The sequence below is a fragment of the Vidua chalybeata genome, chromosome 13, assembly GCF_026979565.1.
Source record: "Vidua chalybeata isolate OUT-0048 chromosome 13, bVidCha1 merged haplotype, whole genome shotgun sequence".
Classification (NCBI taxonomy): Eukaryota; Metazoa; Chordata; class Aves; order Passeriformes; family Viduidae; genus Vidua; species Vidua chalybeata.
In genome coordinates, this window is record NC_071542.1 from 18467940 (window position 1) to 18493945 (window position 26006).

Genomic DNA, 26006 nt, shown 5'->3' on the forward strand with positions numbered 1-26006 from the left:
TTCAATTTATTTAGCAGCATCTTTATTGCAACAAAGGTTTTGTAATAAAACGCAGCAAAACTAATGTCTCCACTTTACATGATTAAAAGCCATGGAGCTGGGGAGGGGGAGGGAAGGAGCCCAATAAACCCACTGGAGTGAGACATGCAATTTTGTTAACGCAAACAGCAGGCACTTCATGTTCTCAAATTAAACACCTGAACTTCTACTGCGCAGAACAGCCAAGGAAAAACCGCAGGAAGAGCTCTCTGCCCCTTCCACAGGGGCACACGGAAAGTCTCTGTAGGGTTCTGGCACTGAAGGAAACAGGCAGCCCAAAGCAGGGCTCTCACCTGGCCAATGTTTCCCTTACTCAAACTGTTATTGCCTGGGCAGAGGTTGGGTGTCACGGCAGCAGCAGAACAGCCAGACACATGGACACACACAGCAGGAGCACAACCCACTTCTCCTGGCAGGGAATACAGGTTGGAACTCAGAATATGAGAATTCTCCAGAATTTCCTACCCAGGTTCAGTCACAGGTGCTCCAGGGTTAAAACATTACTACACTATCCCACTCAGAAAGTTTTTCTATAGCCTATTTCCAAATGCCACTAGTAAGTAGGGAATGGATTTTCCATTCTAATATAATGAAGTTAGTTATTCAAAGCTTTGCTTGGTGCTTTGAGCTCATTTTTCCATTGAATTTGTAAAAATTAAGCAGTTCTGGGTAGATACTAATTTTACTGTGTTCTGAATAAAAAGAGATCATTGAGAACAAAACAAGGTGGGGGTGAAACCCAACAGCTTTGCACATCCCACACTGACAAGGCATCACTGGAAGCTGCACTAAAATGGGGTGAAAGAACGTGCTTTCACCAGGAACGAACACAACCAAACCCAACCACCTCAAAAGACAGGAAACTGCCTACACCAACACACCACAACTTCAGTATCTCAGCACTCAGATCCCCATATTTCATATATGTTCTTAAACATATGAAGACATTCATCTCAAAGACACCTGTGCAACTAAATATCCACCATGCAAGGAAGGCTCAGTCCTGCCTCTGCTCAGAGCAGGGCAGACACAGAGCCTCTGGAAGGCAGAGGGGCCTCCACAGGGACATACCAACCTCTGGTTTGGGAGCCACAGCAAAGGCTCCCCCTCACACCTTTTTGCTCCACAACCTCCCTTGCATGTGCTTCCCCAGGACCTCACCTGTTCTGCTTAAAACTCACATTAACCAAGAGTGTTTTTAACATGCAGGAAGTACAATCCCAAATATCAAACAGGCTGGAAACCTCCTTGAGTGACATTCCCATCTCCAGGACTGTAAGGTACAGCCTTGTCCTGGTCCTTGGCCAGGCCAACACTTCGCCATAGGAGGTGCAGGAATACCACTCCCCACAAAAATAAGGATGCAAAGTCCCTCAGCACTAACACCTTCCTACCTCTGCAGTCTTGATCACAATGGGGCCTTTCTCCACTGGGAATTGAGCTGGAATCAGACTTCATCTAAGGCATCTCTTTTGCAAGAACTACAAAACTCTGGTGATAAATCCTTCCAGCACTTCCACAGGATAAAAGAGCATGGGGTCTTAAAGTGCTTAACTACAGTAAAAAGAAAAGAAAATGGTAGGAAAGAAAGAATCCATAATTTATGTTGCAAAACAGAGCAGTTACAGTATATTGTACTTTAATAGCTTTTTGATGTCTATATTTTAAGCAGTGGAAGGATGCATTATTAAAAATTCTATGTCAACACTTATAATCACATCCTGCCTCAAATCCAAACCCAGCCTGGTTTACTCATGTAATGTTTAGTTCTTCAGTCCCCCAAAAAAGCACTGTTTGATGAAGGCCATTTTTGTTCTGTTTTTTAAACAAAAGGATCTATTTCATCTTAAAAATCATATACATTTACATTCAAGGGTAATCACCTCTAGAAAAAGAACAAGAACACCCCAAAAAAGCAAGTTAATTTAATATTGAACAAAATATAAACAACCTTGGAAAAGGTGAATACTATCCATGGGTAATTTTATACATATATGTATATATGAACAGATATAGATATATGTATATATAATACAGCATAAACACGTTGGGAACACAATGGAATTCCAGAGGAACAGCTTATTTTTGTCTCTACCCACTGCTGTGTTGCACATGTCCTCCTCTCTCGGTGCTGACCTTCGACACTCCCCAGGGATGCTGCCTTTACTTCAGCCACAATTAACTAAGAGAAGACATTCCTGGAGCTGGGCTCCTTCTCTGTCACGCCCTTCCCAAAATCAGCCCGTTATTGAGCTGCTAATGGTGTTTTAACTGATCCACTTGTAATCACCGCGATCTGAAAACCAACCAACAGCCAAACCAAGGCTCCCCACTGCGGAGGAAAGTCCCTGCAAGCCTGTTGGCTTTAGCTCCTTTGTGTATCCCAAAAACCAGATCCTGTTCTCACACACGGCTTTTACAACCATGTAACTGCCCCAGCTCCCCTTGCTTTGGTGCACATGCCCAGAGGTTTAACTGAAAAACGATGCAGTTTGATCCGATGCAGCCAGACTCTGTTAAATCCCAGATTTCTGGGATCAAGCTGAACAGTACAAAATCAAGGGAAGTACAAGGAGGAGCGTAAAGACTGAGAGTGATTCCAGATTTTCAGCAGATGAAAAGAAAATCATGCTCTGCTTCTCTCTAGTACCAAAACAGAAAGAAAAGGAAGTTCTAAGAAAACCATTAAAACTTATCAGAGTCTCAGAGGCAAGTCCCAAGGGGAGAATTTTCTGGATTAAAGAGAACAATTTTCTATGGATTTCTATCCTTAACTACCTGTTGTCAGTTAAAAGTGCCTTCACACACTTAGGCTTTTCAGCCAAGCCTGCTGCTTAGTTAAAACCTCAGTAGCAAAAACACAGCTGGGATGGCAATTCCTTGAGGGTTACCTGAAGCTGTACAGAAAGGGGTTCTCAAAGACAGCATCATCATCATGCACAGTAGTGCTAGAAAGGACCCAGGAACAGGGGACTGGACAGGGCATGAGCCTGGGAAATAGCCCCTCATACATGAGGAAATTCAACAGAACAGCTCATATTGCCTCACATGTAAGGTCTCCCCACACACACACTGCAGACCTTGGAATTAGAGGATTGAATTTCTACATTGTAATAGGATGCATATGCCAGTATCATGCTGATGTGAGGGTGAGGAAGGAGTATTGCAAACCCAGCTCCAGAGTGAACATCAGGGAAAAATCTCAACAGGATGCTCTTTGAAGCTTGTTTGAAAGTTTACAGTTTCTGATTTTTAACTTAAGTTAGTTTGCACCTCAGAATAAAGATTCTTATGCCCATATCACAGTAAAGTATCAATTCACTTCTCCACTGAAATCAAGTACAATCAGGATAGGTTCTCAAGCTGCTGGAAGAAAAGAGAATGATTTATCCTAGGAGAGAAGGAATCAAAGAACCTGGCATCAACTGATCTGAATCCAAACTTTAAATATGTTAAGAGGCAGCTTAAAAGTCTTTCTTCTTAAAAAACAATTAACATCTAGTCAGGAGATGTGTCCAACTTGTGACCACCTTCTAAGGAGTGAGACACATCCCTTTCACAAAGCATAAAAGCTATATGATAGCATTTAAAATTAATAAAAGTTGTAACCATTCAGGTAAACTCTTGCTGTGTAGTGAGTAAATCATCCAGTATAATGTAATAATATACCAAGGAACACACTGTAAAAATACATAAATTATGCCGTAATTCTTTTAAAAAGTGAAGATCTGGTGCTGTAGAAGTACGTTATTTTCAGTTTCAGCTCGTCCCCCAATAGAACACCCATGGTACTGTATTATACCACAGACATTGGATTTTATTTACAGCTTAAAGTTTAATAACTAAAGTTATTAGATCACCGTACTTTAATTTCCCGTATGGCACCAAATTGACTTCTAAAAAAGTGTCTGTGAGGGTGTGTACGTGTGGCAGGCACCAGAAAGCAACGTTCCATTCTATTTTCTCTAGTTTCCTACACCTCCCTGTCCGGAGAGCAGCTGTGGAGCAGAGTTCTGAGGTCAGTCACATGGCCTTCATGGCAGCAATGCGAGAGCCCAGGTTCTCCTGCAGGTAATAGAGCAGGTGCAGTTCGTAGTGCTCCCCCGACTCAGGGACCCTGATGCTGTGTCTCTCCTGAGGGTAGATCTGAAATGTAAAATAAAGTTGTAAATATCCACAGGAGTTGCAAGGCGCCGATACCTAAATCAGTCCCAGAGCCACATTCCAAATGTCCATGGAATGTCCCTGCATGAACTCTGCACCTGAACTGACACACCTCATCCTCCACTGCCTGAACCCAGGAGAACCCACTGGGATCCAGCTGTGCTGGAGGGGATCAGCCTGGCTGAGCAGAGGCAGCTCCTGGCCAGAGCACATTCCCACTTCTAGAGTGGGATGTGGGATCCCTGGGCTCCACCTGCACTGAGCTGGCAGGGTTTAATTAAATGCAGAACCCTGTTCCATGCTGCATGAACACTGCTGCACTGCCTTCCAGCTGCAGATCTCCTCAGGAACAGCCTTAACTGCTTATTTGCCCATTTTCTTCTTTTTGTTAATTCAAAAAATATTAACATTTAAAAAATGTTTGGCTCAAATGTTACAATTTTATCCTAGAATTCCAAGGTGCCCAGCAAAGTTCCAATGCTGGACTCCTCCAAGACACACACATTAACTTTACACCCTGGTTCTGGCCTTACCTGTAGGTCATAGGGTTTCCCAGCTCTCACCAAAAAGCTGAGCAAAATACTGGTGTGTGCAAAGTGAACATTCTCATCCAAGAATCCGTGCAGCAGCAGCAAACGGTTTGGTCTGGGAAAAGCAAGAGACAAACAGTTCTAGACAGCATCCCACTCATTTCACAGTCCACACACACCCCTACAAAAACACTCCCCAGAAAAGAGTATTTGCATTGAAAGCAGTAATTCCACAATTGTAAACTGCTCTGGATAGACACATTTCTCGAACCTGTTCCTCCCTCCTCTGAAAGTTCTTCCTGCACATGCATATTACAGTCAGATGTTTCACCTGAGTATCTTATTTATTTCTCAGCAATGCTTCCTAGCTTCAACTATATGAGGCCTTAAACCTTGCTGACTGACAGCTCTTTTGCAAGAAAACTCATCTTGCTCCGCTGAGACAGCCTCAGAACATACAAAAACATCCCAAATAACTAATTTTTATTTAGCTTAATGTAGCTCTAAAGTGCTAATCAAATTGAAGATATGTTTGTCGTTTCTTTAGACACAAAATATAGTATAAAAGGGCTTAGATGAAATGGTCTTTAATTATGCAAATGATCATTTGAGTATTAAGTTTATTAGTGTTGAGCATTGTGGGGTTTTTTAATATTATTTAATGTGAGCATTTGTAATTAGAGAAATACAAAGAATGAGGAAATAAAAATATGTCTATGGGGTTTATACTTTCCTGGTAGGAAAAAGAAGACAAGAGCCAGAAGTAAACTTACTCAGAAGGAAACTTCTCTGCCTGCATGGCCACGGATCCCAGGTAGTAGCCCTGCTCGTTGTGCTCTGGGTGGCCCATGTAGCGCTCCGTGTAGCCCGTGTCGTAGAAAATCCACAGGGTGACAGGGGCTCCAGCTATGGCCACCTGCCAGTGGCAAGGAGAGGGGAATGACAGCACTGCCCCCCGGCCTGGGAATGACAGCACTGCCCCCCGACCTGGCAGTGACAGCACTGCCCCCCGACCTGGGAATGACAGCACTGCCCCCCGACCTGGCAGTGACAGCACTGCCCCCAGACCTGGGAATGACAGCACTGCCCCCTGACCTGGGAATGACAGCACTGCTCCCTGACCTGGCAGTGACAGCACTGCTCCCTGACCTGGGAATGACAGCACTGCCCCCCGACCTGGCAGTGACAGCACTGCCCCCAGACCTGGGAATGACAGCACTGCCCCCTGACCTGGGAATGACAGCACTGCTCCCTGACCTGGCAGTGACAGCACTGCCCCCCGACCTGGGAATGACAGCACTGCCCCCTGACCTGGCAGTGACAGCACTGCTCCCTGACCTGGGAATGACAGCACTGCCCCCTGACCTGGGAATGACAGCACTGCTCCCTGACCTGGCAGTGACAGCACTGCTCCCTGACCTGGGAATGACAGCACTGCCCCCCGACCTGGCAGTGACAGCACTGCCCCCAGACCTGGGAATGACAGCACTGCCCCCTGACCTGGGAATGACAGCACTGCCCCCTGACCTGGCAGTGACAGCACTGCTCCCCGACCTGGCAGTGACAGCACTGCCCCCTGACCTGGGAATGACAGCACTGCTCCCTGACCTGGCAGTGACAGCACTGCCCCCAGACCTGGGAATGACAGCACTGCCCCCTGACCTGGGAATGACAGCACTGCTCCCTGACCTGGCAGTGACAGCACTGCCCCCCGACCTGGGAATGACAGCACTGCCCCCCGACCTGGGAATGACAGCACTGCCCCCTGACCTGGCAGTGACAGCACTGCTCCCCGACCCGGCAGTGACAGCACTGCCCCCAGACCTGGGAATGACAGCACTGCCCCCTGACCTGGGAATGACAGCACTGCTCCCCGACCTGGCAGTGACAGCACTGCCCCCAGACCTGGGAATGACAGCACTGCCCCCCCACCTGGGAATGACAGCACTGCTCCCCGACCTGGCAGTGACAGCACTGCCCCCTGACCTGGGAATGACAGCACTGCTCCCTGACCTGGCAGTGACAGCACTGCCCCCCGACCTGGGAATGACAGCACTGCCCCCTGACCTGGGAATGACAGCACTGCCCCCTGACCTGGCAGTGACAGCACTGCCCCCCGACCTGGGAATGACAGCACTGCTCTCAGACCTGGGAATGACAGCACTGCCCCCTGACCTGGCAGTGACAGCACTGCTCCCCGACCTGGCAGTGACAGCACTGCCCCCTGACCTGGGAATGACAGCACTGCCCCCTGACCTGGGAATGACAGCACTGCCCCCTGACCTGGGAATGACAGCACTGCCCCCTGACCTGGGAATGACAGCACTGCCCCCTGACCTGGCAGTGACAGCACTGCTCCCCGACCTGGGAATGACAGCACTGCCCCCTGACCTGGGAATGACAGCACTGCCCCCTGACCTGGGAATGACAGCACTGCCCCCTGACCTGGCAGTGACAGCACTGCCCCCTGACCTGGCCATGTCCTTCCCTCCCATGGCTTCATCCCCACTGTAACTGTGGAAGGAGCAAAGCAATCCTCCTGTCTCTGCCCCAGTTCCCACACAGCACAGCTCAGCTCAGCTACGATCCATGCGTGCTGGAAACCAGGAAGAGCCTACAGGTAAATTGGAAACAACTCTAAATGTACCCCCTGCAAGGCATGCTGAGGGAAGTGCATTCTGTGAGGTTTTGTGGTCCATTTGCATGTCCAACAGAAACAGCTCCCTAGGACTCCACAAACTACCATGCACAGCTACCACCAGCTTGCAGAGAGGCTTGTGGAAAAAAAATACCCAGAAAAAAAAAATCACAAAACCACCTAAAACCCCTTTGCAAGGCAGGTGTTTGTAAAGGTAAAAATACAATAATTGTTAAGGATTGAGACAAATAACTGTCAAACATCCCAGATATATTAAGGTTGGACTTAAAGAAAGCAAGAGTAGCCACAAAGAACAAAACACATCTCAAGGGCAATAACCAGCTCTTCCCACACCTCTACCCAAAGGCAGTCTGGCTGTTTATTACAGTGGTCTAAAGTCAGGCAGGCACAAGAACCTCCTTCCAGTACCTCTCCCCATCCCCAGGCTGTCCTCCTGGCTGCTTCAGAACACACTGCTATGCAGCAGTGTGGGCAATTTGATCTGGGAATAGATCAGTCTGCAAAGGAACTACTCTCTCAGGGCCAAAAAGAGGATGAGAAGGAGGTGTTGTTTTTCACCAGGATAATTTCCCTTACCTGGTTCACAACAGAAAGAGCTCAGCTGGCACAAAGTGGGCAGCAGCTGATGCTACCTAAGGTACCTTCAACATAGGTGACCAGAGAGAGGTAGAGGTACAGGAGCACAGCTAAGTCATTGCAAGCTCAACACTCCAACAGTTGATAGAAAAGCAACTTCTCTCTCTGAAGTCACCCAAATAGAAGAGTGTTGAAGAAAACAGCCAGCCATTGCACTGTCTAGAGCAAACTCCAAGGTTTTTGTGCTGTCACCACCCATGGAAGTCACACTATTAAAGAAAAAATTCTGTCTGCACCACCAGAATAAGTACTCAATGCATGAACATACCCTGAAGATATCTGACCTCTGTGTTAAAGCCATTAGGGAGAGGTAGCCTCCGTAGGACCAGCCGTGAATGCCCACACGCTCCAAGTCGATGAAGTCGTACTGCGACGCCAAATACTGCAGCCCTTCCACCTGGTCATCGATTTCTATCTGTCCCTGGCAGGGCAGAGACAAAGTTCTGCTAGTTACAGGCAAAAGTTACATTCTCAGGATTGCCCAAGGTAACCACCTTCAGAGCTTTGGTACTCAGGAGTGATCCAAGCTAAGAAGGCAACTGTCCTGCTTCACGTGAACTGCAAATTGTATCTTTGAGGAGTCACAGCCTCGTTATGAACTACCCTGTGTTAGGCTGCAGCTGGTTCACAACCTCAAACCATGACATTTTATCTTTCCTACATCAAGCATCTTTCCTCCCTCAACTTTCACCTATACACATTTCCTGTCCCCAAACCCCAGAAGTGTCACACAGGCAGTGTACGCCAAACACACAGCGCAGCGTACGCCAAACACTGGCACTCAAACCCATCTCTGGCTGAGAACAGAGCCAGACTCAGAGCCCACTTACCATTTTGTATTTAAAGGCTCCTTCAAACTTCAGCCCTCGGTGGCAGGAACCCCTATTGTCAATGACAACGACAACATAGCCTAAAGAGGCCAAAGTGTTCAGTCGGAAGTACTTGATGCCTTTAAACCGGTTGTTCACCAGCTGTACCTGGAACACAAGAGCAGCACAGAATCCAGAGGTCACCTATTAATCCAGTTTCAGATTTTATTTACATTTACTTTCCTTTAAATGCTTTAAACAATTTTATAATGTAAAGTTTTCAAGATCCCTACTCCCTGCTGCAGGATTCCCTCTCCCTGCTATGCAATAAATTCTTCTCCCAGTAAAACAAATCATTCTGTGTCAGGTATGAAGAGCTGAACTGAGGTCCAGTGAGGCAACTGGAGAGGAGGAGGAGACAGAACTGGGAACAAGGACTACCTGATTCCCTTTCTCCTAGTTCCAGCTCTGCTACTCCATACCTGTCCTCAGACAAGTGGCAGTGTCTGGATCCATGACCTGGGAACAATGAATCCTTACAGCACCTTTGGCCAAGCATCTACTCACCAAACAGGCAAAATGTCACCACAGTCACCTGCTGCTCTCAGCACAGAGCAGGAAGTGTTCCTGCAGGAGAGCAGTGGAGTGATCCCTGCCAGCCCATCCCACTGCTCTCCAACTCACCTGAGGGCCTCCATAGATGAAGAGCACTGTGGGATACTTCTTCCCAGGCTGCAGGTTGTGGGGTTTGTACATCATTCCATAAAGTGTGAACCCCGTGGAGCTCTCAAAGGAGAACACTTCAGGGGGAATGTAATCGGGAAGAGGGCCTGCCATGGGAGGGAACAGAGAACCTGGTTTTAACAGGAATGGGTGAGTAACACAGCTCTGCTGTACCACTGTCCTGTCACCAGTCTCACTGAAATCCCAGTGAGGCTCTCCCACACTTTCCAGTGGGTGTGGCTGGATGCAGGCAGAGGTTGGAAATGCCCCAGCCCTAGGTGAGTTTTCTGAGCCCTATCACATTCCCATCCCTGCTCTCCTGTGAATGACAGTAACTCTTCTTCCCTGACACAGCCATTACAGATGTCCCATCCCTTCCTAATCCCACTTAGGACTCCCTACATTAACACATGGAAAGCACAGGACACAGAGTGTGCCTCAGGTAAGGAGAAATGAAAGGCAACAGAAATCCAGTGGAAGATTATAGCCCAGGAGCTGTCTCATGAAGACACGAGTAGGCAGCAGCACACACTATTTAAGAAGTGCACCTCCCTCCCCAGGAACACACTCTTTAGCAGGCACACAGAGCAAGTGAGTGCATTTAAATTGCTCCTTGAGCTAAAACTGGCAGGAGAAAATTGGTAATTTCCACTCCAAATTCCTTCATGGTCTGTTTATATCCATTTGTTGCTGAGCTGAAAACATCTCTCCTGTACTTCACAGAACTCCTCACACAAGCCTGAGTTCCAGAGACAAGTCTGGTCAGCCACAACAGCAAATCTCAAGCAAGCATATGCTAGGATGTCTTTTATGTGTGATCCTGCTTGTCCTTTTCCTGTTCTTCACCCATGCCATTACCTGCTGAATCTAAAATGGTAGCCCAGAATTCCTTAGTCCTATGAGCTGCATCATCTTCTGATCCTGTCAGCCGGTACAGTGACACACAGTGGGGGTTCTTCTGATTACTGTACTTGCTGATGAACATGTCACAGTCCTGGGGAGAAAAGGAATATGCCTTTAACTCCTTGGTGCACAACCACAAGCAAGTGATCATTTCTTTTGCATTTAGATATTTCAGAAGATGCTTAAGGACCAAATTAAACCAGAAATCTGAGCACTTTTGCCTCTGAAACACTTCAGTCCTTAACATTCCAAACTCAAAGATACACCTGAAAATCAAAGTGTGGCATGAGGAGCTTGTCACACACCTTCTTCTGGGCCATGAATTCCCACCTGGATTCCTGCAACTCCACCCAATGCTGCTCAGGCTCCTCTGGTGATTGCTCTCTAGTCCACTGCAGGCAGGGAGTCAGGCTCAAAGAGTTTCAAACAATTAATCCCAGCTCATTTTGCCTGAAGTGAGCTGGAGAGCAACAGAACCAGGAGCTCAAGTCTGGTTTCCAGAATGGTTTTACACAGACTGTGCAATGTACAGGAGGGCACAACACAGCCTAAAATCTGCTTTTGTTATATATCAGTACTGCCCTGTCTGCTGAGTGACGGGATAAGCCTGGCTAAGGCAGAGCAGCCCAGCCAGCCCTGGCAGGCACAGGTACCTGGCTGACACAGCAGGCGTGCGAGTAACCGCGCTCTGTCAGGCGCTTCACCTCCCCGGGGCTCTCGTAGTTAACAACGTACAAGTGATGCTCCAGAGGTGAGTCTTTTGTGCCTTGAAAGTACACCAGTTTTTTGGCTTCATCCACATAGATCTGTCAGGAACAAAACAAGCAGCACATCCCTCAATATCCAGTTCTACCGCCCCAAATCCCTCTTGCCCCACTTCCATAATGCTGAGTTGGAGCCCAGCAAACAAACCAAACCAAACAACTGCTCTCACTGTCTACAACTCTGTCAGTTTGATTCAAATGATCAAAGAATTCATCCAGCTCAGAGCTAGAAGAGCAGTGTTTTGGGGATCATTCCCTCCCTCCTTGTGCAAGCTCAAGTTACACAGAACAGAAATACTGTGTATTTTGGCTAAAACCATACTGGATTAATAAACTTATGCTGATCCCTCCAAGGAACCATCTCCCTGCAGTGTGTGTGGCAGGATATCCATGAAGCAAGAGCAAGACTTACGTTGGATCCATGTCTGCCAAGCACTTCCCATTCCCCACTGGTAATTGCTATCTCCTCTTTGATGAGGCACTTGAAGTCACCTGCAAATAGCCAATGCACAGAGATTTTTATTCCTAAAAATAGTTTGTCACTTGCATAGAAATCAAGGTTTTATACTGAACAACAGCCAGGCAAAGGAAATATGAAGTGTCAAAAATGGAGAATTTTGCAAGAACTCTGATTTTATAAGATGATTTCATTTCCCTTAGAATGAGAGAGATTTAGCAAGAAAAAGAACTCAGATGCATTCAGAGAAATCTAATCAGCTCAGGATATAATGCTATGTGGGAAAAGGACCCACAACAGTTGCATGAACCTGGGACCTCTACTAAAATTAGGTGTATTTTTTTGTGCATACAGAGGTCAGTAGGTGCCTTCAACACATAATAAGTAAATTAAGTATCACATCATGAAACTGAATTTAAGAACACATGCTGTGGAAAAAAACAATCTGGGAGCTTTGCACACAGCAATTTCCTGCATTTGAGCAAGACCAAGTTCCAGCAGTGAAGAGGAAAAGCCAACTATGGCTCACAGTATCACAGGGAGCTTGTTTCCCATCTGGTTTTTGGAAACTTTTCTGTCTAGTCCATAAGGATCAGGGTTAAAACTAAGGCATGCTGAAAACAGAATAACCCCTGTACAATTTCCAGAGGAATGACTGTGCACTGAAGTGCTTTCCTGGACAATAGCAGAAGTTTCCAATAAGACCATAATTCCTGCCAGCTGGAAGGACATTTATTTCCTCCCTGGTCAGCAACAAATGCCCAATTAAAGCACCACAATTCCCCTTACTTGGAGCAGGGAGGCTTCCACAGGACCGCTTGTACTTGCTCTCCTTCAGAACCGAGGTGACCTTGTACAGGTGCCGGAAGCCGGTTTTGCACTCGGAGGCAAAAATGAACTCTATCTCATCTTCATGGGTTTGAGGGAAGACATGGAAGATATCATGGATCTGAGGAGACAGAATAGTGGATTGCTGTTGTCAGCAGGACTCTGGCACTGCAGTCACACAAAATATGTTCCTGCTGCTGCTCAACACAGACTGGGTGCAGCACTGTCCTTACTGGGAGAACCAGTCACACTTGGAGCTGGCGGGGTCTGCAGCCAGTGCCACCTCCCTGCAGCTCCAGCCTTCTGCCAGTCTAACTCTATATCCTGGTCACCAAACTAATTCATTTTTTCTGCACCTGCCCTTCCAGCTTAGACACAGAGGTGGGTCCAGCTCTGTAGACCTCTGTCCTGTGATGCCTCTAAGTGAAGGATTATTCAAAGAAGGATGAGCTGACATCATCTTCCCACTCATCAACATGCCAGCTCTTGCTTCAAGAGATAATCTCTGAAGGACTTGGGAGCATTTTTCTTTACAGTATGAGCAGCCAGTCAAGAACCACTTCAGACAGTAAAAATAATGGACAAAGGGAAACTCACTGCACCATCCTGAAACTAAACACTAAGAAGAGAATGTGGTATATAAGAGAACACTTGCTGTATAGTGACCATTCACTGGAAGGCTTTGTGCAAATGTTCTCTGCTGAAAAATGTGTGCCAGTGATTGATGCTCCCAGGCACACCTCCAACGGGATGTCACTGCAGAGACAGGGATCTTTATGTGCAGTAGTGTGAGGAGAGGCACAGTTTACAGCAGTGACCAGGCACACCCATGACTGCTCTCAGCACAGACCCTGCAGCTCACCAGAACATAACACCCTTAATCTGTTTCACCAGACCAGATGTAGTTCAGGAGGGGTTCAGTGCCTGTTAGCTGACTCAGGATTGTTCACCCAGTGTCATCTTGATCCATCTTTGTTGCCTGGAGAGTATTTCATCTGGTGGCACTGCTGGTGCTAACAACTGGCACCAAGAAGCTGGAAAGTGCCAGTGACACTGTGAGAAAGGGGCTACCTGGCAACACCCAGAGCCCTGGGCTCTGCTCCTGGCTCTGAGTATTGCATTTACTCAAGCACAGCAGGTCTGTTTTCACATCCCAAATCTGTTCTCTGCATCCTGTTTTTTACATCAGGAAGCACTGAATATGCACAGAACTTGCAAGATGGGATCACTCCCCTTGGCAGCACAGTAACATCAATGTTGCTCGAGTGCTACAAACTGTCAGAGAAGGATGAAATTCAAATTCTTACGTTTATCCAGATGTCTGTTGTTTCTTCATAAATAATGAAAGGTGTAACAGAATCTGGTACAGCATCAATAAGTTTCTGTCTTTCCATTGCATCATCTTCTGTGGGGATGAATAATGCAGGAGGGATCAGGACTATCTGAAGCCGAGTTTGGGAGCGATCCAGCAAGATAGACCAGATGCTGTTGAGGACACAGATATTAGAGAAAATAAGAGGCAACCATGAGTATGACAAAAGTCTGAAAATCTCAGCAGACACTCAGTAGCACTAGGCGTTTTGAGGGAGTCAAGAATATTCAATTGCAGATTAAGTCACGTGCAAAATTTCACCCACATAAACAAATCTCTTCCATATCACAAGAACCTATTTTGCTTCATTTTAATATTGCATAAGCACTGCAAGTTCAAAAGTTTAACTCATTCTGTTCTCCCCAATTTGAATTGTGCTTCAAGGGAGAAAGAGAAGAGAAAAATCAGAGGGAATAATGAAGCAGAAAAAATTTCAGTTGAAATTTCAGGGTGCTTGTGAAAATACTATTGTTAGATCTACACCTGGCAGAGAATATCACTGGCACCTACAGGGACCAGCAGCAGCCCCTGCCATATTCTGATGGCTTTATATGTAGCTCCAACAATAATTCTGCAAAAAGCAGGATAATACAGCAAATATGTCCCTGGATTCCTTCCAGATTTGGATAGGAAAGAAATTAAAAAGGTGAAAGCCATCTTTAGATTCAAAACCTGGAGGAGTGTGCTTCTGGAAAACCATGGAAACATTTGGGGTGGAAAAGACCCTTAAGATCGAGTCCAACTATCCCTCCAGCACTGCCAAGCCCACCACTAACCATGTCCCCAAGTGCCATATCTACACAGCTTTAAAGTCTCTCCAGGGATGGTGATTCCACCACTGCCCTGAGCAGCCTGTGCCAGGGCTGGACAACCCTTTCAGTGAAATATCCTTTCGGAGAAGCTTCTGGTGAGTTAGAAACACTGTACTACATCATCTACAGGGTTAAAATGACATGCAAATGTAAGTAGCACTTACAGCAGGTTTTCTGATCAGTAAGTCTGGTCAGCAAGGATGGTCCAGTGGTTAGGGCGCTAGCCTAGGGCCTGGGGGACCTGGGCTCATTTCTCTCCTCAGCCACAGACTTCCTGCGTGACCATGGCAAGGCACTTAACCTCTCTGGGCTTCAGTTCCCCATCTGTAAAATGGGGATAATAGCACTGCACTCTCTCTCACAGGGATGCTGAGAGGACACACACATCAAAGGCTGCGAGTGCCCAAACCCAAAGCAGTAGGGCCAGGGAGCAGAGAAAGACACAAGGAGGGCTCTGGTTTGGCTTTTGGAAAAATGGTCCCTTTTGCACAAACAAGTTGGTAGCAATGTAAAAGTGAAAGCAGGCTTAAGCTGGAAGAAGACAGAGACCACTACAATCTGCTTCTGACTGTATGACCCCAAACCCTCTGAGCAGAGACAGGATTAACATACGCACTATTTTCCTTCTGGCGTCCACCCAGCTCTAGCAATGTACTCTACTCCTTCAAAGAGGATCTCGAAGGGCTGAACTAGCTCTTTATCCACAACATCTGCAATCTGTTGACAAAGCAGCAATTCAGTGACACTGAGATGAACCCCCACAACCAGTTTTTCATGCACGACGAGAGCCTGGACACAGAAGACTTTCTCTGTGCAGCTCATGCAATTTAGATTGTTCAGCCTTTGCAACACAGGGGACTGAACCCTGTCTGTAGCCAGACCCCAGCACAGCAGGAGAACTGCACGCTGCCAGTACAGCCAGGGCTGGGACCAGAGAAATCTGGATGCTGCTCACAAACCCATCATTCATCTCTCACAACTCATTTGAATTCTTAGTTCCCCCCTGTAAAGGGGAGGTGATTTGTACCAAGCCCTTTTGTAGGATTTTCATAGATAGGTGCTGAACATCCTGCATGACACCCAGTTATCAATGTGGTTCTAATCCATGAAATGTAGTGCTGCAGTCTGTCCCTGCTGGGCCTGGGAACAAATCCCAGTGGTACCCAAAAGGTCCTGAAGGCTTTCCCTGCCTTTGCTGGCTGACACCAGCATCACTATCCCAGCAGGTGACTGCTGATGGCTGAAGTAGATCAAGAGTTGGGAGAATTCCAATAATTTATGGCTGCTAATGTATCTATTTGATAAGATTAATTTCCCATCTGTCCAAAGATCTTGGACAGATCTGTGCTGTGGAAATTTCTGCATCTGTTTAAAACATCCCAGGGTAAAAGCAAAGTTCATTTCTTTCCATATGTTCATGCTTTTGTAAGGTGATATACTGTATTTGCACTCCAATTTTCCCAATATCTGCAGCCAATCAAGAGATCAGTCACATAAGAAGGTCTAACCATCCAGACCTACAATACTCTGCTCTGCAGCTGAGTTCACACACCAGTGGTAGCAAAGAAAAGCACAGCCTTGAGAAATACTGCTGCACACTGAGTATCTGCACAGAAATGAGCCAAGGGCACTGTCCCCAGAGAAGCCAGGAAGCCATCACAACCAGGAAAGTTTCCCTGTACAGAACTGGAAAATTATTAAAAAAAAAAAAAAAACAACACAGCAATTAAATGTATTTACCAAACAAACAGAACACAGACTTACTCTGCCTTCTGCATTGATTGTCACTTCAGAGATCTTGAAAGTGACCTTTGGATTTGCTGTACCTATAAAAACAGATGTTAACAGTCAGGCATCGGTTGTTTGCTGTGCATTATTGTGGTGTTATTCATACAGGACTGGAAAAGACAAACAGCAGAATGCACTTTGGTCAAATAGCCTCCCTGCATGTCTGAGAGACAGCACAGAACCAGGCAGGGAAAAAAGAGACTGCTAATGTGGGGGGATTTAGAGGATGTAATCCTGCAAACAGATCAAGAGCTACACTACTGTCCCAGTCAGCCTTCTCTCCCACAGTCAGTGCATGCATTTACACAGGGTGGAAGAAAATGCTCAGGAGTGACTGGCATAGCAAAGCAAGCTTTGGTTCATTGTTTGGCTGTGGTGGTACATAGCAAGTGATCCAGTGCTTAAGAGCATCTGTGAAAATTAAACACCTAAAACCTACTGCCCTCACTAGTGCCATTACAATAATAAAGCTACATATTGTTTAAGGGATTTGGGCTTTTGTTAGTTTGTTTTCTTTGCATTGAATAGAGCCATGGCAAAATACTCTCAGAAATCTGAGTACTCACAAGCACCAAAAAACCACAAGGTGTCACCTCTTGCTTCCCAGCCTCACACTGATCCTTTCTCTATCCTTGATACAAATAGTAAATCAGGAAAAGCTTTTCCAGTGAATTGGGGAATCAACAAGATCTGAATGAATTCTGCAGCTTGAGAAGGTCAGCCAAACAGAAGATATTTCTCAAAAAAAATGAAGATTTCAGGAGTGAGGAAAGAGAGCAAACACTGTTACCTGAGCAATGTGTCCTGCTGTGACAGCAGGGACATCTCAGAAGGGCTGAATTGTTCCAACTTGCCCCACACCTGACAGTAAATCAGCCCTCAGTAGGTCTGCTTAAATTTCACTTCCCTGCTTCCAGTGACACTCCACTTCAAGCCTGCCCTCAGCCCTTCACTGCTGAAGCCTCCAGATCATCCACTGTGTGCAAATGTGACCACAGGTGGTTTTTCTGGCAGGGTGCAGCAGGACAGGTTTGCTGTTCAAAGTCCAAGAGCAGTCCTGGAGATCAGAGTCCTCCAGAACTTGAACTGCCAGGGCACTGCCAGCAGCTAAACAGAAACCCTCCCAAAACCCCAGAAGGCTGTAATTGTGGAGGTGTTCCCTCAGAAACACAGGGCTGTAATGAGAATCAACTCCTCAACAACTCAGGTTTTCCAGGATCCCAGAGAGTGGCTCAAACAGTGACAATGAGAGAGGGTTCCTGCCAACTCCTGACACCCAGAGCCCTCAGTAATCACATGGCTGCAGTATCAGCACAGTCACCAGTGACTCACCAGCCTCCTGAGCAGCTTCCCCAAACACATTTGCACCACTTGGACACCAGTTCAAAGACTCAATACCCCTCTGCTCTAGTCTTGTAGAGTCATTGCTGTCAGGCACATGGAATAAAATAGGTGTCTTCCAGAAACAGGGATGTAAGTTCAGGATCTCACCAGTTTTGGGGTACCGGAAGGAATCTGTTTTTCTTGTCTCCAGCATGGGTGATGTGACATGGATAATTTCTACCTCTGACTCATCATTTTCTTCATAAAGAATTTGAAGAACTTTACCCCCATCCAATGCTGTAAATGAATTAACATTACAGAATTACAGAACAGAATAACAATATTCTCTCAGGAGCTTGAGCTGATTGGAAGGATGAAGAAAAATCCAACAAAGCCTGTGATTCATGTTTCATTAAGCAAAACACTGAAACTCCTACAACTGCCACCTCTGTTGTGAGAAGGGAAGTCTCTCCCCCCAGTGCTCACAAGGCCCCTGTAACCTGCCCCTGCTGCAGACAGCTCCAAAGGAGACAAATTCCAAACTGCATAAAGATAAGCAAGAGCAAGAGAGAGCTTTGCACTGGACAGGGCCTGTCAGACACCCTGGATCCCCACACTTACTGGGCTGTGCCTTTGGGCACCACCAGTAGCCAGTGTATCTGTCAAACTCCTCTTGCAGCACAAAAGTAGCCACGCCAGCAGATTTTGGATCCTCCTCAACATTGGCCAGTTCTAAAAAAAGACACCAAAGAATTAGTTCATGATGTGCTGCAGAACCAAACCAGTTCTGCATTATCCCAAATACAGCCCAAGTTCACCCCCAGGGGAACAATTACATGATAATAAATCTGACTTCTCAGCAGATTTGTTTTCTGCTTCCAGCTTCCTTGTTCATATATTTAGGGAGGATTTAATCCTCTCTGACCCGGTAGCTTCTTTTAGGAAAGGAAAGCCATTCTCTCTTCTTACTTCTAACCTAATCAGGCTCTCAATTAGTCAATGAAAGAAAATGTTCTCTCTACTTGAGTTCAGTGAATTGGAAGTACAACTTTTAAGAAAATCAAAACCCCAACCTTTCTGAATGACTGAAACCGAAACCATGAACATTCAGAAAAAATGGAAGCATCAGTACTTCATTCACTGTACAAACCAAAAGTAACAGACTTACATAACATCTCAACATGATGGCATATCCATAGGGCTTCAATATTTTTCCTGTTACCCTGGAGGTAACTTAGCAGCACTCCATAAATAATTATCATCTGAGAAGGAGTCACTGCTACAGTTTATTTTTACTGTACTTACATAATATTTTAATATTAAGCATTTAAATAGTCTAAAGCATTCTTACGAAGTGTCAGAAATTTCAATGACTAAAATTTAAATTATATCGTTTAAATACAAAATGAAATTGATTTTTAAAGTCTTTAGCCACAATTTCCCATTTTCTTTCTTCCAGGATAAATGCCTAAAACAGAGTTGAAGAGGGTAAGAAGTGAGAACCTAAGTTATTGAGTATGAGGGGCCAGCAGAAGCCCCAGTGCTATTCAGAAACTGCCTAAATTGTTCCTAAGTCTCTGCAGCCTGATTTCTCTGACAGAAACTTTCCTCCAGCTCTATTCCACCCACAGCTCCTCCACACAAAAAAGGCTGTTCCAGTGAAAAGCAATGTGCTGTGTTTCAGGAGAAGAGCCCTTCCATATGTATCCAACAAGCAACTCATTCTGCCAGATTGCACAGTGCAGGGAAAAGAATCATCCCACAGTATCTGCACTACAGGAAGTCTATAAATGTGACAAACAAGGTGGAAAAAACAGTGGCCATTACCCCCATTTCAGAAGAACCTTTAGTGGCATTGCTCAATGCAGTCTAGCAAGAACAAGTGCAGAGGAGGTAGAAGAATTTAATTCAGGATGCATTACCATTGTGCACAAACGTCAGCCTCCTTTCTTCCCTGGATTCTATATTAGATATCCAGATGTCATTGCAATGGATAAATGCAATCCAATTTGGATCAGCTGGACAAAGCTTGGGATCCATCCGGATATTTGGACAACTGGTCTCTACCAGAATGGGTCTTAAAGGCTGTTGCTATTTGGAATTAAAAAGAAATACAGTAAGATATGATAACACAGGAACACATCCACCAAGTAACCTGGATTTCAGAAGACTACAGTAGTGTGGACACTGACTTCAAACACATGTTTAGAGAGGAATCTACCCACTTTATACACAGAAAAATACTATGCAGATATTTTATAGGGAAAGTTGTGCCTCTACCATGGTCCCACCGGGCCTCTTTCCCCAGAGCTGAGGATCAGCCTCAAATCGGAGGGCAGCTTGTGTAGAGAAGCCTGGCACATTCTTAAAAACAGCACCCTAAAAGGGGCTGGCGGAACATGCAACCTTGTCCTCCAAAAGCTACTCGAGATACAGTAAATTACCCCCGACAACAGGGTTAGACAAACACCAGGCATCTATTATAGTAATAATAAATTATTTCAGCTTTGAAGGCCAGCTTCAGCACCAGCAGAGTGAAGGCTGCTTGTTCTGCAAGTTGTACAGTTAAATGGTGTAAAAATGGTGTAAAACATCCAGCACTGACCATGGAACAGTGACCTGGAAATTGCAGCCTGGGGACAAAAGTTGTCTGTGACGTGATGTCTGATTCCATGAAAGAGCACAGAGCCTTTTGTTGCTTTTTATGGACACTGCTAGTCATGAAAAATCAAACCAATCTGGTGTCCTGCCTTGCTGCCACAATTTTACCACTTCTTATAGCCCTGCATCTAGGTTTCTACAATCATGGAAACACAACCCTGTGGATAACCCTGCTTCCAGGGTTATCAAGGTCACTTCCTGTGTCAGTGCAATAACTGCTGATGATCTGCTCTTTGCTTTCACTCCAAGCCAAAGGAGGTTCTTGCCAGAGCAAAGTCCTGCAGAGAGACAGAAGATGAGTAAACTCACGGTGAATCCATGGGGGCCTCCATCTTTCACATGGTAAATCCCACTCCCTGCCTGGAACAGGAAGGTGCCGCTCTCTCTGTGGTAATCATAGGAGGCAATCCCGACGGTGCCGATCCGCTTCCTCTCCCGCAGCAACTCCTCTTCCCGGGAGTACATCCCATAGTCCAGGATGGCCTGAAAACAGGCAGAGAAGCCCAATCAACACCTCTTCTCTGCACACCTTACCCTGCTTCCAGGAGCAGATGGCTGAGCAGACATCCTCCTCCTCCGGAATCCTGCTGCCGGCTGGAAGCCCACTCCTGCTTTGCCTCTGCCATCAGCGCTCGTAGGTGCAGGCCATGATCAGATCCCACACAACTGTAAACTGACAGCCACTCCTCCCATAGCAAGGCCAGCATTATTCCCAATACTCCCTGGTATGAGAAAGCTCAGACTGAGGGTCTGTTATTTCTAGAATGAGCAGGAGAGGCTTTGCTCACTTTCACAGACATGCAGTGACTGGTCTGGTGGGAGGAGAGCACAGCCAGAGTTTCACGTCTGGCTGACAGCCCCGGGAAATAACATGGGGAAAAATCCACCTCATTCCATGTGGGGTTTGTCCCACCTCCTCCAGCCTGCCATGGTGCATGGGATGGGATGGTGCAGGCTTGCTCTGTGCAGCAGGGAAAAGGGAATCCACATCCCAGTGAGTGGGAAAGGGATCCTCTGCTCCAGCATGAGTCACGGAGCCACTGACTGATCCTCGGGGGAATCATCACTTCCCCTGCAAGACAGCAGGGAAGAGATTGGAGACTTCAGGTGCCTTCAGCAAACCCCAGGATCTCACAGCACAGAACTTGATGCAAATTAGCACTTGCCATCTCTGCCAGCAAAGGAATCATCCAGCACACAGAGAGGATGGAACTCCAAACACTGAGAAGAAAGCTGTGCTTCATTTTGGGATGGCTGCAGGGTTAGCATTTACAAGGAGAATCTTTACATTTTTAAGACAATAAACTTCAAATTTTCATGATCAAAACCCCAAATCCCACGTGCTTGAAGCAAGAAAGGAATCACGACCCACCGGAAAAAGATCCAGAAGAGGCTTCCAGGAAAGCAGCAGGACGGCAGCTTTGTTTATGGTTTTGGGAATTTCAGAGTAGAAGAGCGTGTTCTCCCTGTTCTCCCCAGACATTGCTATTGTGAAAGTGAGGTGAAAAAAAAGTATATTAGCTTTCTGTTAATAATCCAAACACTCTCAAAGATGCCCAGGAACAGTTTCCCAGGCCTTTCCTTCCAGTGGAAGTACTGATGGTCTCTGCACTGCAGCCTTGCTCTGGGAATTCCCTGCTTCACAGAAGTGCAAGTCACAGAGAAGGCAGAGAACAATGACACCCAGGCTTACCCCATGCTGCTTGAAGCACTCTGCATCTTCTTACTGCCCTTTTATTCCATAAGCTTTATAAATCAAGGAGGGCTTTTGTGCCAATTCCCTTGTCTGGGATACACAGCCTGTGACCTTTAGGGAGGTTTGACCATCCCTGTCCCACTCCTCTTTCTCGGTGCTACTCAGATTTCTGAAGGCTCCTGCCCAGGCACATGGGGATCAGTGCAGAGAGAGCCAGGTGTGCTCCAAGGGAAGGCCAAGCCAGATCTATAGCTCAGGAAGTGGCACTTGGGAAACCAGAGCTCATCCTAGGGGGATCAACCTCAACCCACCCGTGATGTGCTTGAACTCAGCATCATCCAAGGATTATGACTCCCATCTTGTGACAAGAGGAAAAAGAGCAGCAGTTTTCTGACTATGTCACTGCACAGCACATGCAAAGACTCTGTGAATCACAAACCTGAGCTTAAGCAAGTAGCCTAAGTGGCAAGCAGTGGGGCTAGAACATGGCTCTGACTCCTAGGCCTCAGCTTCTGCCATTCCTTCTCTTCCTAATCCAGGTTTTCATGGATTTATGTTCAGCTACTGCAGCTCCTGACAAAAGCATTCCTCCACCACAAGGCCTGCTCCAAAAAGCCACTCAGAGGGCTGCTCACAGTATCACTTACGGTGCCAAATCACTTCTCTCAAGTGAACATTAATTAGTGAAACAATGCACAAGTGAGGCACTGAATCCAAGAACAACAAACTACGTGAGGTTTTTTATTATTAAGGCCAAAAATGCTGAGAAAATATTTACTCTTTAAGCTGCCCCTGACCTACACTGCTATTTATTCCCCACAGGATTCCTGGAAAACCTGCTCCATCGGCAGCTGAGGCACAAAGGACTTTCAAAATTACACTTAAAATCTCTGTTTTGGAAGGAAACTTTGAAGGGGAACAAGATTCCACCCAACAATTGTAATAAGAGAAAGGAGATAAACGTGCATAGCTTTTGGAGAGTATTACTTGGAGTGACAGAAAAGGGACTGAACAGACTTCCAGCTTGGGAACATGTCCCAAAGGACATTTTCCAGCTCTTTTCCAGGCCTAATGGGTCACCTCCAATCATGCCACTCCCATGGGAGATTACCTCACAAGTTTTAATGAGATATTACGATCACAATCATGACTTTTGACCAGCAAGTGTGGCCTGGAATCCCTTTAGATTTAACTGCCAGGAACACCCAGCTGTCAGGAACAGTCAATCCCAAAGAGCCCTGCAGTGCCACTGTCACAGCCAGCTCACCCAGATAGTAGATCCTATCGGAATGCGGTCCTTCGGGATCATTTTTCTTCACAAAGGTGAAGTCATGAGGGGCTTTTGCCATCATGTATCCATGATACTTCCGTGTATCTGTGAGCAGTTTCCGAAGCTGGCTCCAGGAATGCCTCTCTACATAGAAAGGTTCCAGTTTTGGCTGCTCCTCCCTCGGGACCTGCTCCTCATGACCCGCAGTCTCAAAGATTTCCAGGCCCGGCTGTTCAGTTTCCATGGCTGCTGCCATGTTGCATGTTTCTGGAAAAAACAGAACAGCAGAGCTTCAGCTCCAGCAAACCCTCGCTGAACACTCCCAACACACCCCACAGCAAATATGCTTTATAATCATCCTTTCATGTGGGGAATAAAACCCACAGCAGAAGTAAGAGAACTAGGAAATAGTTTTCTGCTCGGGAAAACAGAGCACCACTGGCACCACTCAGCCTTTCAGCAGGGACTAAAGACTTCACAGAGCCACAGATTTACTGTTGTGTTTCCCGTGCCCACACAGACCAACCACTCATTTTAGGTCATGAAGTGGATAAATTCTTCCCCTTTAAGCTCCCACCTGCTTATTTCCCTCTGAGACCTCCACAAATCACCTCACAACACTGATATCAGAACAGGGGATGATTAGGAGAGGAGCAAGAGCAACAACTGCTCAGAAGAAATAACACTGGTAGCTGATCTGGAACCATCAGGCCACATAATAGGCTTAGGCAGCTTGTCCTTATTCCCATTATTCTCCCATAACTTCTTGGGTTTGTTTGTATCTCCTTTCAAACTAAGTTCAGAAGGGTCTAGCAGTGATCACCACTATTATATTGTCCCAGTTACAAATACCAGAAGGGGACACAGTGAAAAAAGCATTTCTCAATTGGATTTATCTGCAACACAAGCCTTATCTGCCCAACAGGCTGTTAATTCAGCACATATCTCTTCCTGCAGTCAGCTGGGCTTTACAAAGTGTATCTGAGCTGAAACTGTCAGCCCAGACATCTGGCAAGAGGAAACCAAGTCCTCCCACTGTAAATCCCAGAGCTGAGGGCAGTTCCAAAAGGATCCAAGCTATGAACTCCTGTCACATAGTTCATTCCTGGAGAGCCCAAGGTGTAGGATTGTCAATCCTCAAAGGCAGGGAGGGGTGTCTATATATAGCATGGAAAGACTGCACAAGTGCTGTGTATGCTGCTGGGGCAGAGCATGCTGGCCTGGCAAAACGCTAATACAGCCTAAATAAAGCATTTCCCTCGAGCAAACAGGCACTGAAGGATCACTGGAGCTCCAGGCACAGGCTTGGGCAGCTGGCAGAGCTCTCCGATGGACTGGCTCTCCCACGGCTCTCCAGAGCAGCTGAGACATCCCCCCAAAGGAGTAAAAATGATACGCTCTGCACCTTGACACAAACCCATCTTAACACAAATAGCTTAGTTTCACCTTTGGCAACACAAACAAAACAAACACTGGTCTTTCTTCTGCTCACACTATTCACAGCACAAAAATCCAGAACACAAGAGCCCTGTCCAACTGGAAGGAGTGTCCAAGGCATGCACTGAGCAGTGCTGTGCTCTAGTCAGCGTCAGGAACTGACAATGAACCTTCAAACCTGAACTGCAAATTTCGTTTCATCTGAAGAATTCCAACAAAGAACAAACCTCCTTCCCCCACCTACCCCCAGATGCTGCTATTTCTTAACCCGACCTACTTCTCTCAGGAAAAGGGATAAAAACCGAAGAGCAGTAACGTTAACGAGCCAATAGCAGTGGGAACGGCCACCCGGCACGGGAATGTCAGCCCAGGGGCTGTCAGCTCCCGGGGGTTGCTCCATGGCCGGGGGCAGGTCCCGGGGTGGGGGGGCGGCGGGCGGACCGCGGGGGTCCCTCCACGGCAGGGGACAGGTGCCGGGGCACCCTGCACAACCCGGAGAGGACCTCGGGGCGTCCCTCCACAGGCAGGGGCAGAGCCCGGTGGGCACTCCCTGGCCAGGAGCATATCCCGGGGGAGCCTGCACGGCCAGAGTCAGATCCCGGGGGAGCCTCCACGGCCAGGGGCAGATCCCGGAGCGCCCCCAAGGCCGGGGACAGGTGCCGGGGTGGAGGCGGGCAGAACCCGGGGGTCTCTCCACGGCCAGGGCGGCGGCCAGGCCTGGCCGGGGGTGGAAGGCCGGGCCACCTCGGGTCAAGCCCCCTCCTCTCGCCCACCTCAGGAGTCCCAAGGCCCCCAGGGGTCCTCCCCGGAGCGGAGCCCCCTGCCTGGCCCCCGAGGTTCCCCTCCCGGTACTCACGGAGCTCCGCGGCGGCGCTGCTGCCGAGCCGCCCCGCCGGGCCGCTGCTGCCGCTTCCGCTTCCGCTTCCAGGAGCGGCCTCGGGCACCGCGCCGTGCCAGCGAGGGCACCGCCTGCCGGCCGGGAGGACCAAGGGCGGGGATGCGACATCCCCCCGGGCACGGGGACCGGGACACGGGACACAGGGACCTTTGCACTGGGGCTGGGACAAACACACACAACACACGCTACGCCATGCACGGGGGTCAGGTCATGCAACCCCCCCCCCCGTGCACAGGG

At 47.2% G+C, this 26006-nt stretch overlaps 1 protein-coding gene across 2 annotated transcripts; it reads right to left on the reverse strand.

Moving 5' to 3' along the window:
* Positions 1-25775, reverse strand: DPP8 (dipeptidyl peptidase 8). 2 transcript variants are annotated; one of them, XM_053954566.1, is made up of 20 exons: positions 25728-25775; positions 23432-23701; positions 21841-21953; positions 20778-20951; positions 19730-19898; positions 18429-18539; positions 17976-18104; positions 16461-16522; positions 15313-15413; positions 13820-13997; positions 12474-12633; positions 11640-11719; positions 11117-11269; positions 10419-10554; positions 9522-9667; positions 8859-9005; positions 8297-8449; positions 5507-5649; positions 4737-4848; positions 1-4185 (listed from the first exon to the last, which is right to left on the reverse strand). In XM_053954566.1, exons 2-20 carry the CDS (start codon positions 23688-23690, stop codon positions 4063-4065), a joined length of 2649 nt encoding a protein of 882 aa, XP_053810541.1. In that variant the 5' UTR covers positions 23691-23701; positions 25728-25775; the 3' UTR covers positions 1-4062. The 2 variants fall into 2 exon arrangements, with proteins under 2 accessions (XP_053810541.1, XP_053810542.1); XM_053954567.1 differs by lacking the exon at positions 25728-25775 and adding an exon at positions 25116-25134.
* Positions 25776-26006: the final 231 nt, after the last annotated feature.

Excerpts from the sequence above, each read along its gene's own strand:
- DPP8 (XM_053954566.1), bottom strand. The coding sequence starts at position 23,690 with ATGGCAGCAGCCATGGAAACTGAACAGCCGGGCCTGGAAATCTTTGAG. Across the intron at positions 15,414-16,460 it reads CAATCAATGCAGAAGGCAGA|ATTGCAGATGTTGTGGATAA; the intron begins GTAAGTCTGTGT and ends CTTTGTCAACAG. Across the intron at positions 5,650-8,296 it reads AGAGGTCAGATATCTTCAGG|GTGGCCATAGCTGGAGCCCC; the intron begins GTATGTTCATGC and ends TGCCACTGGCAG.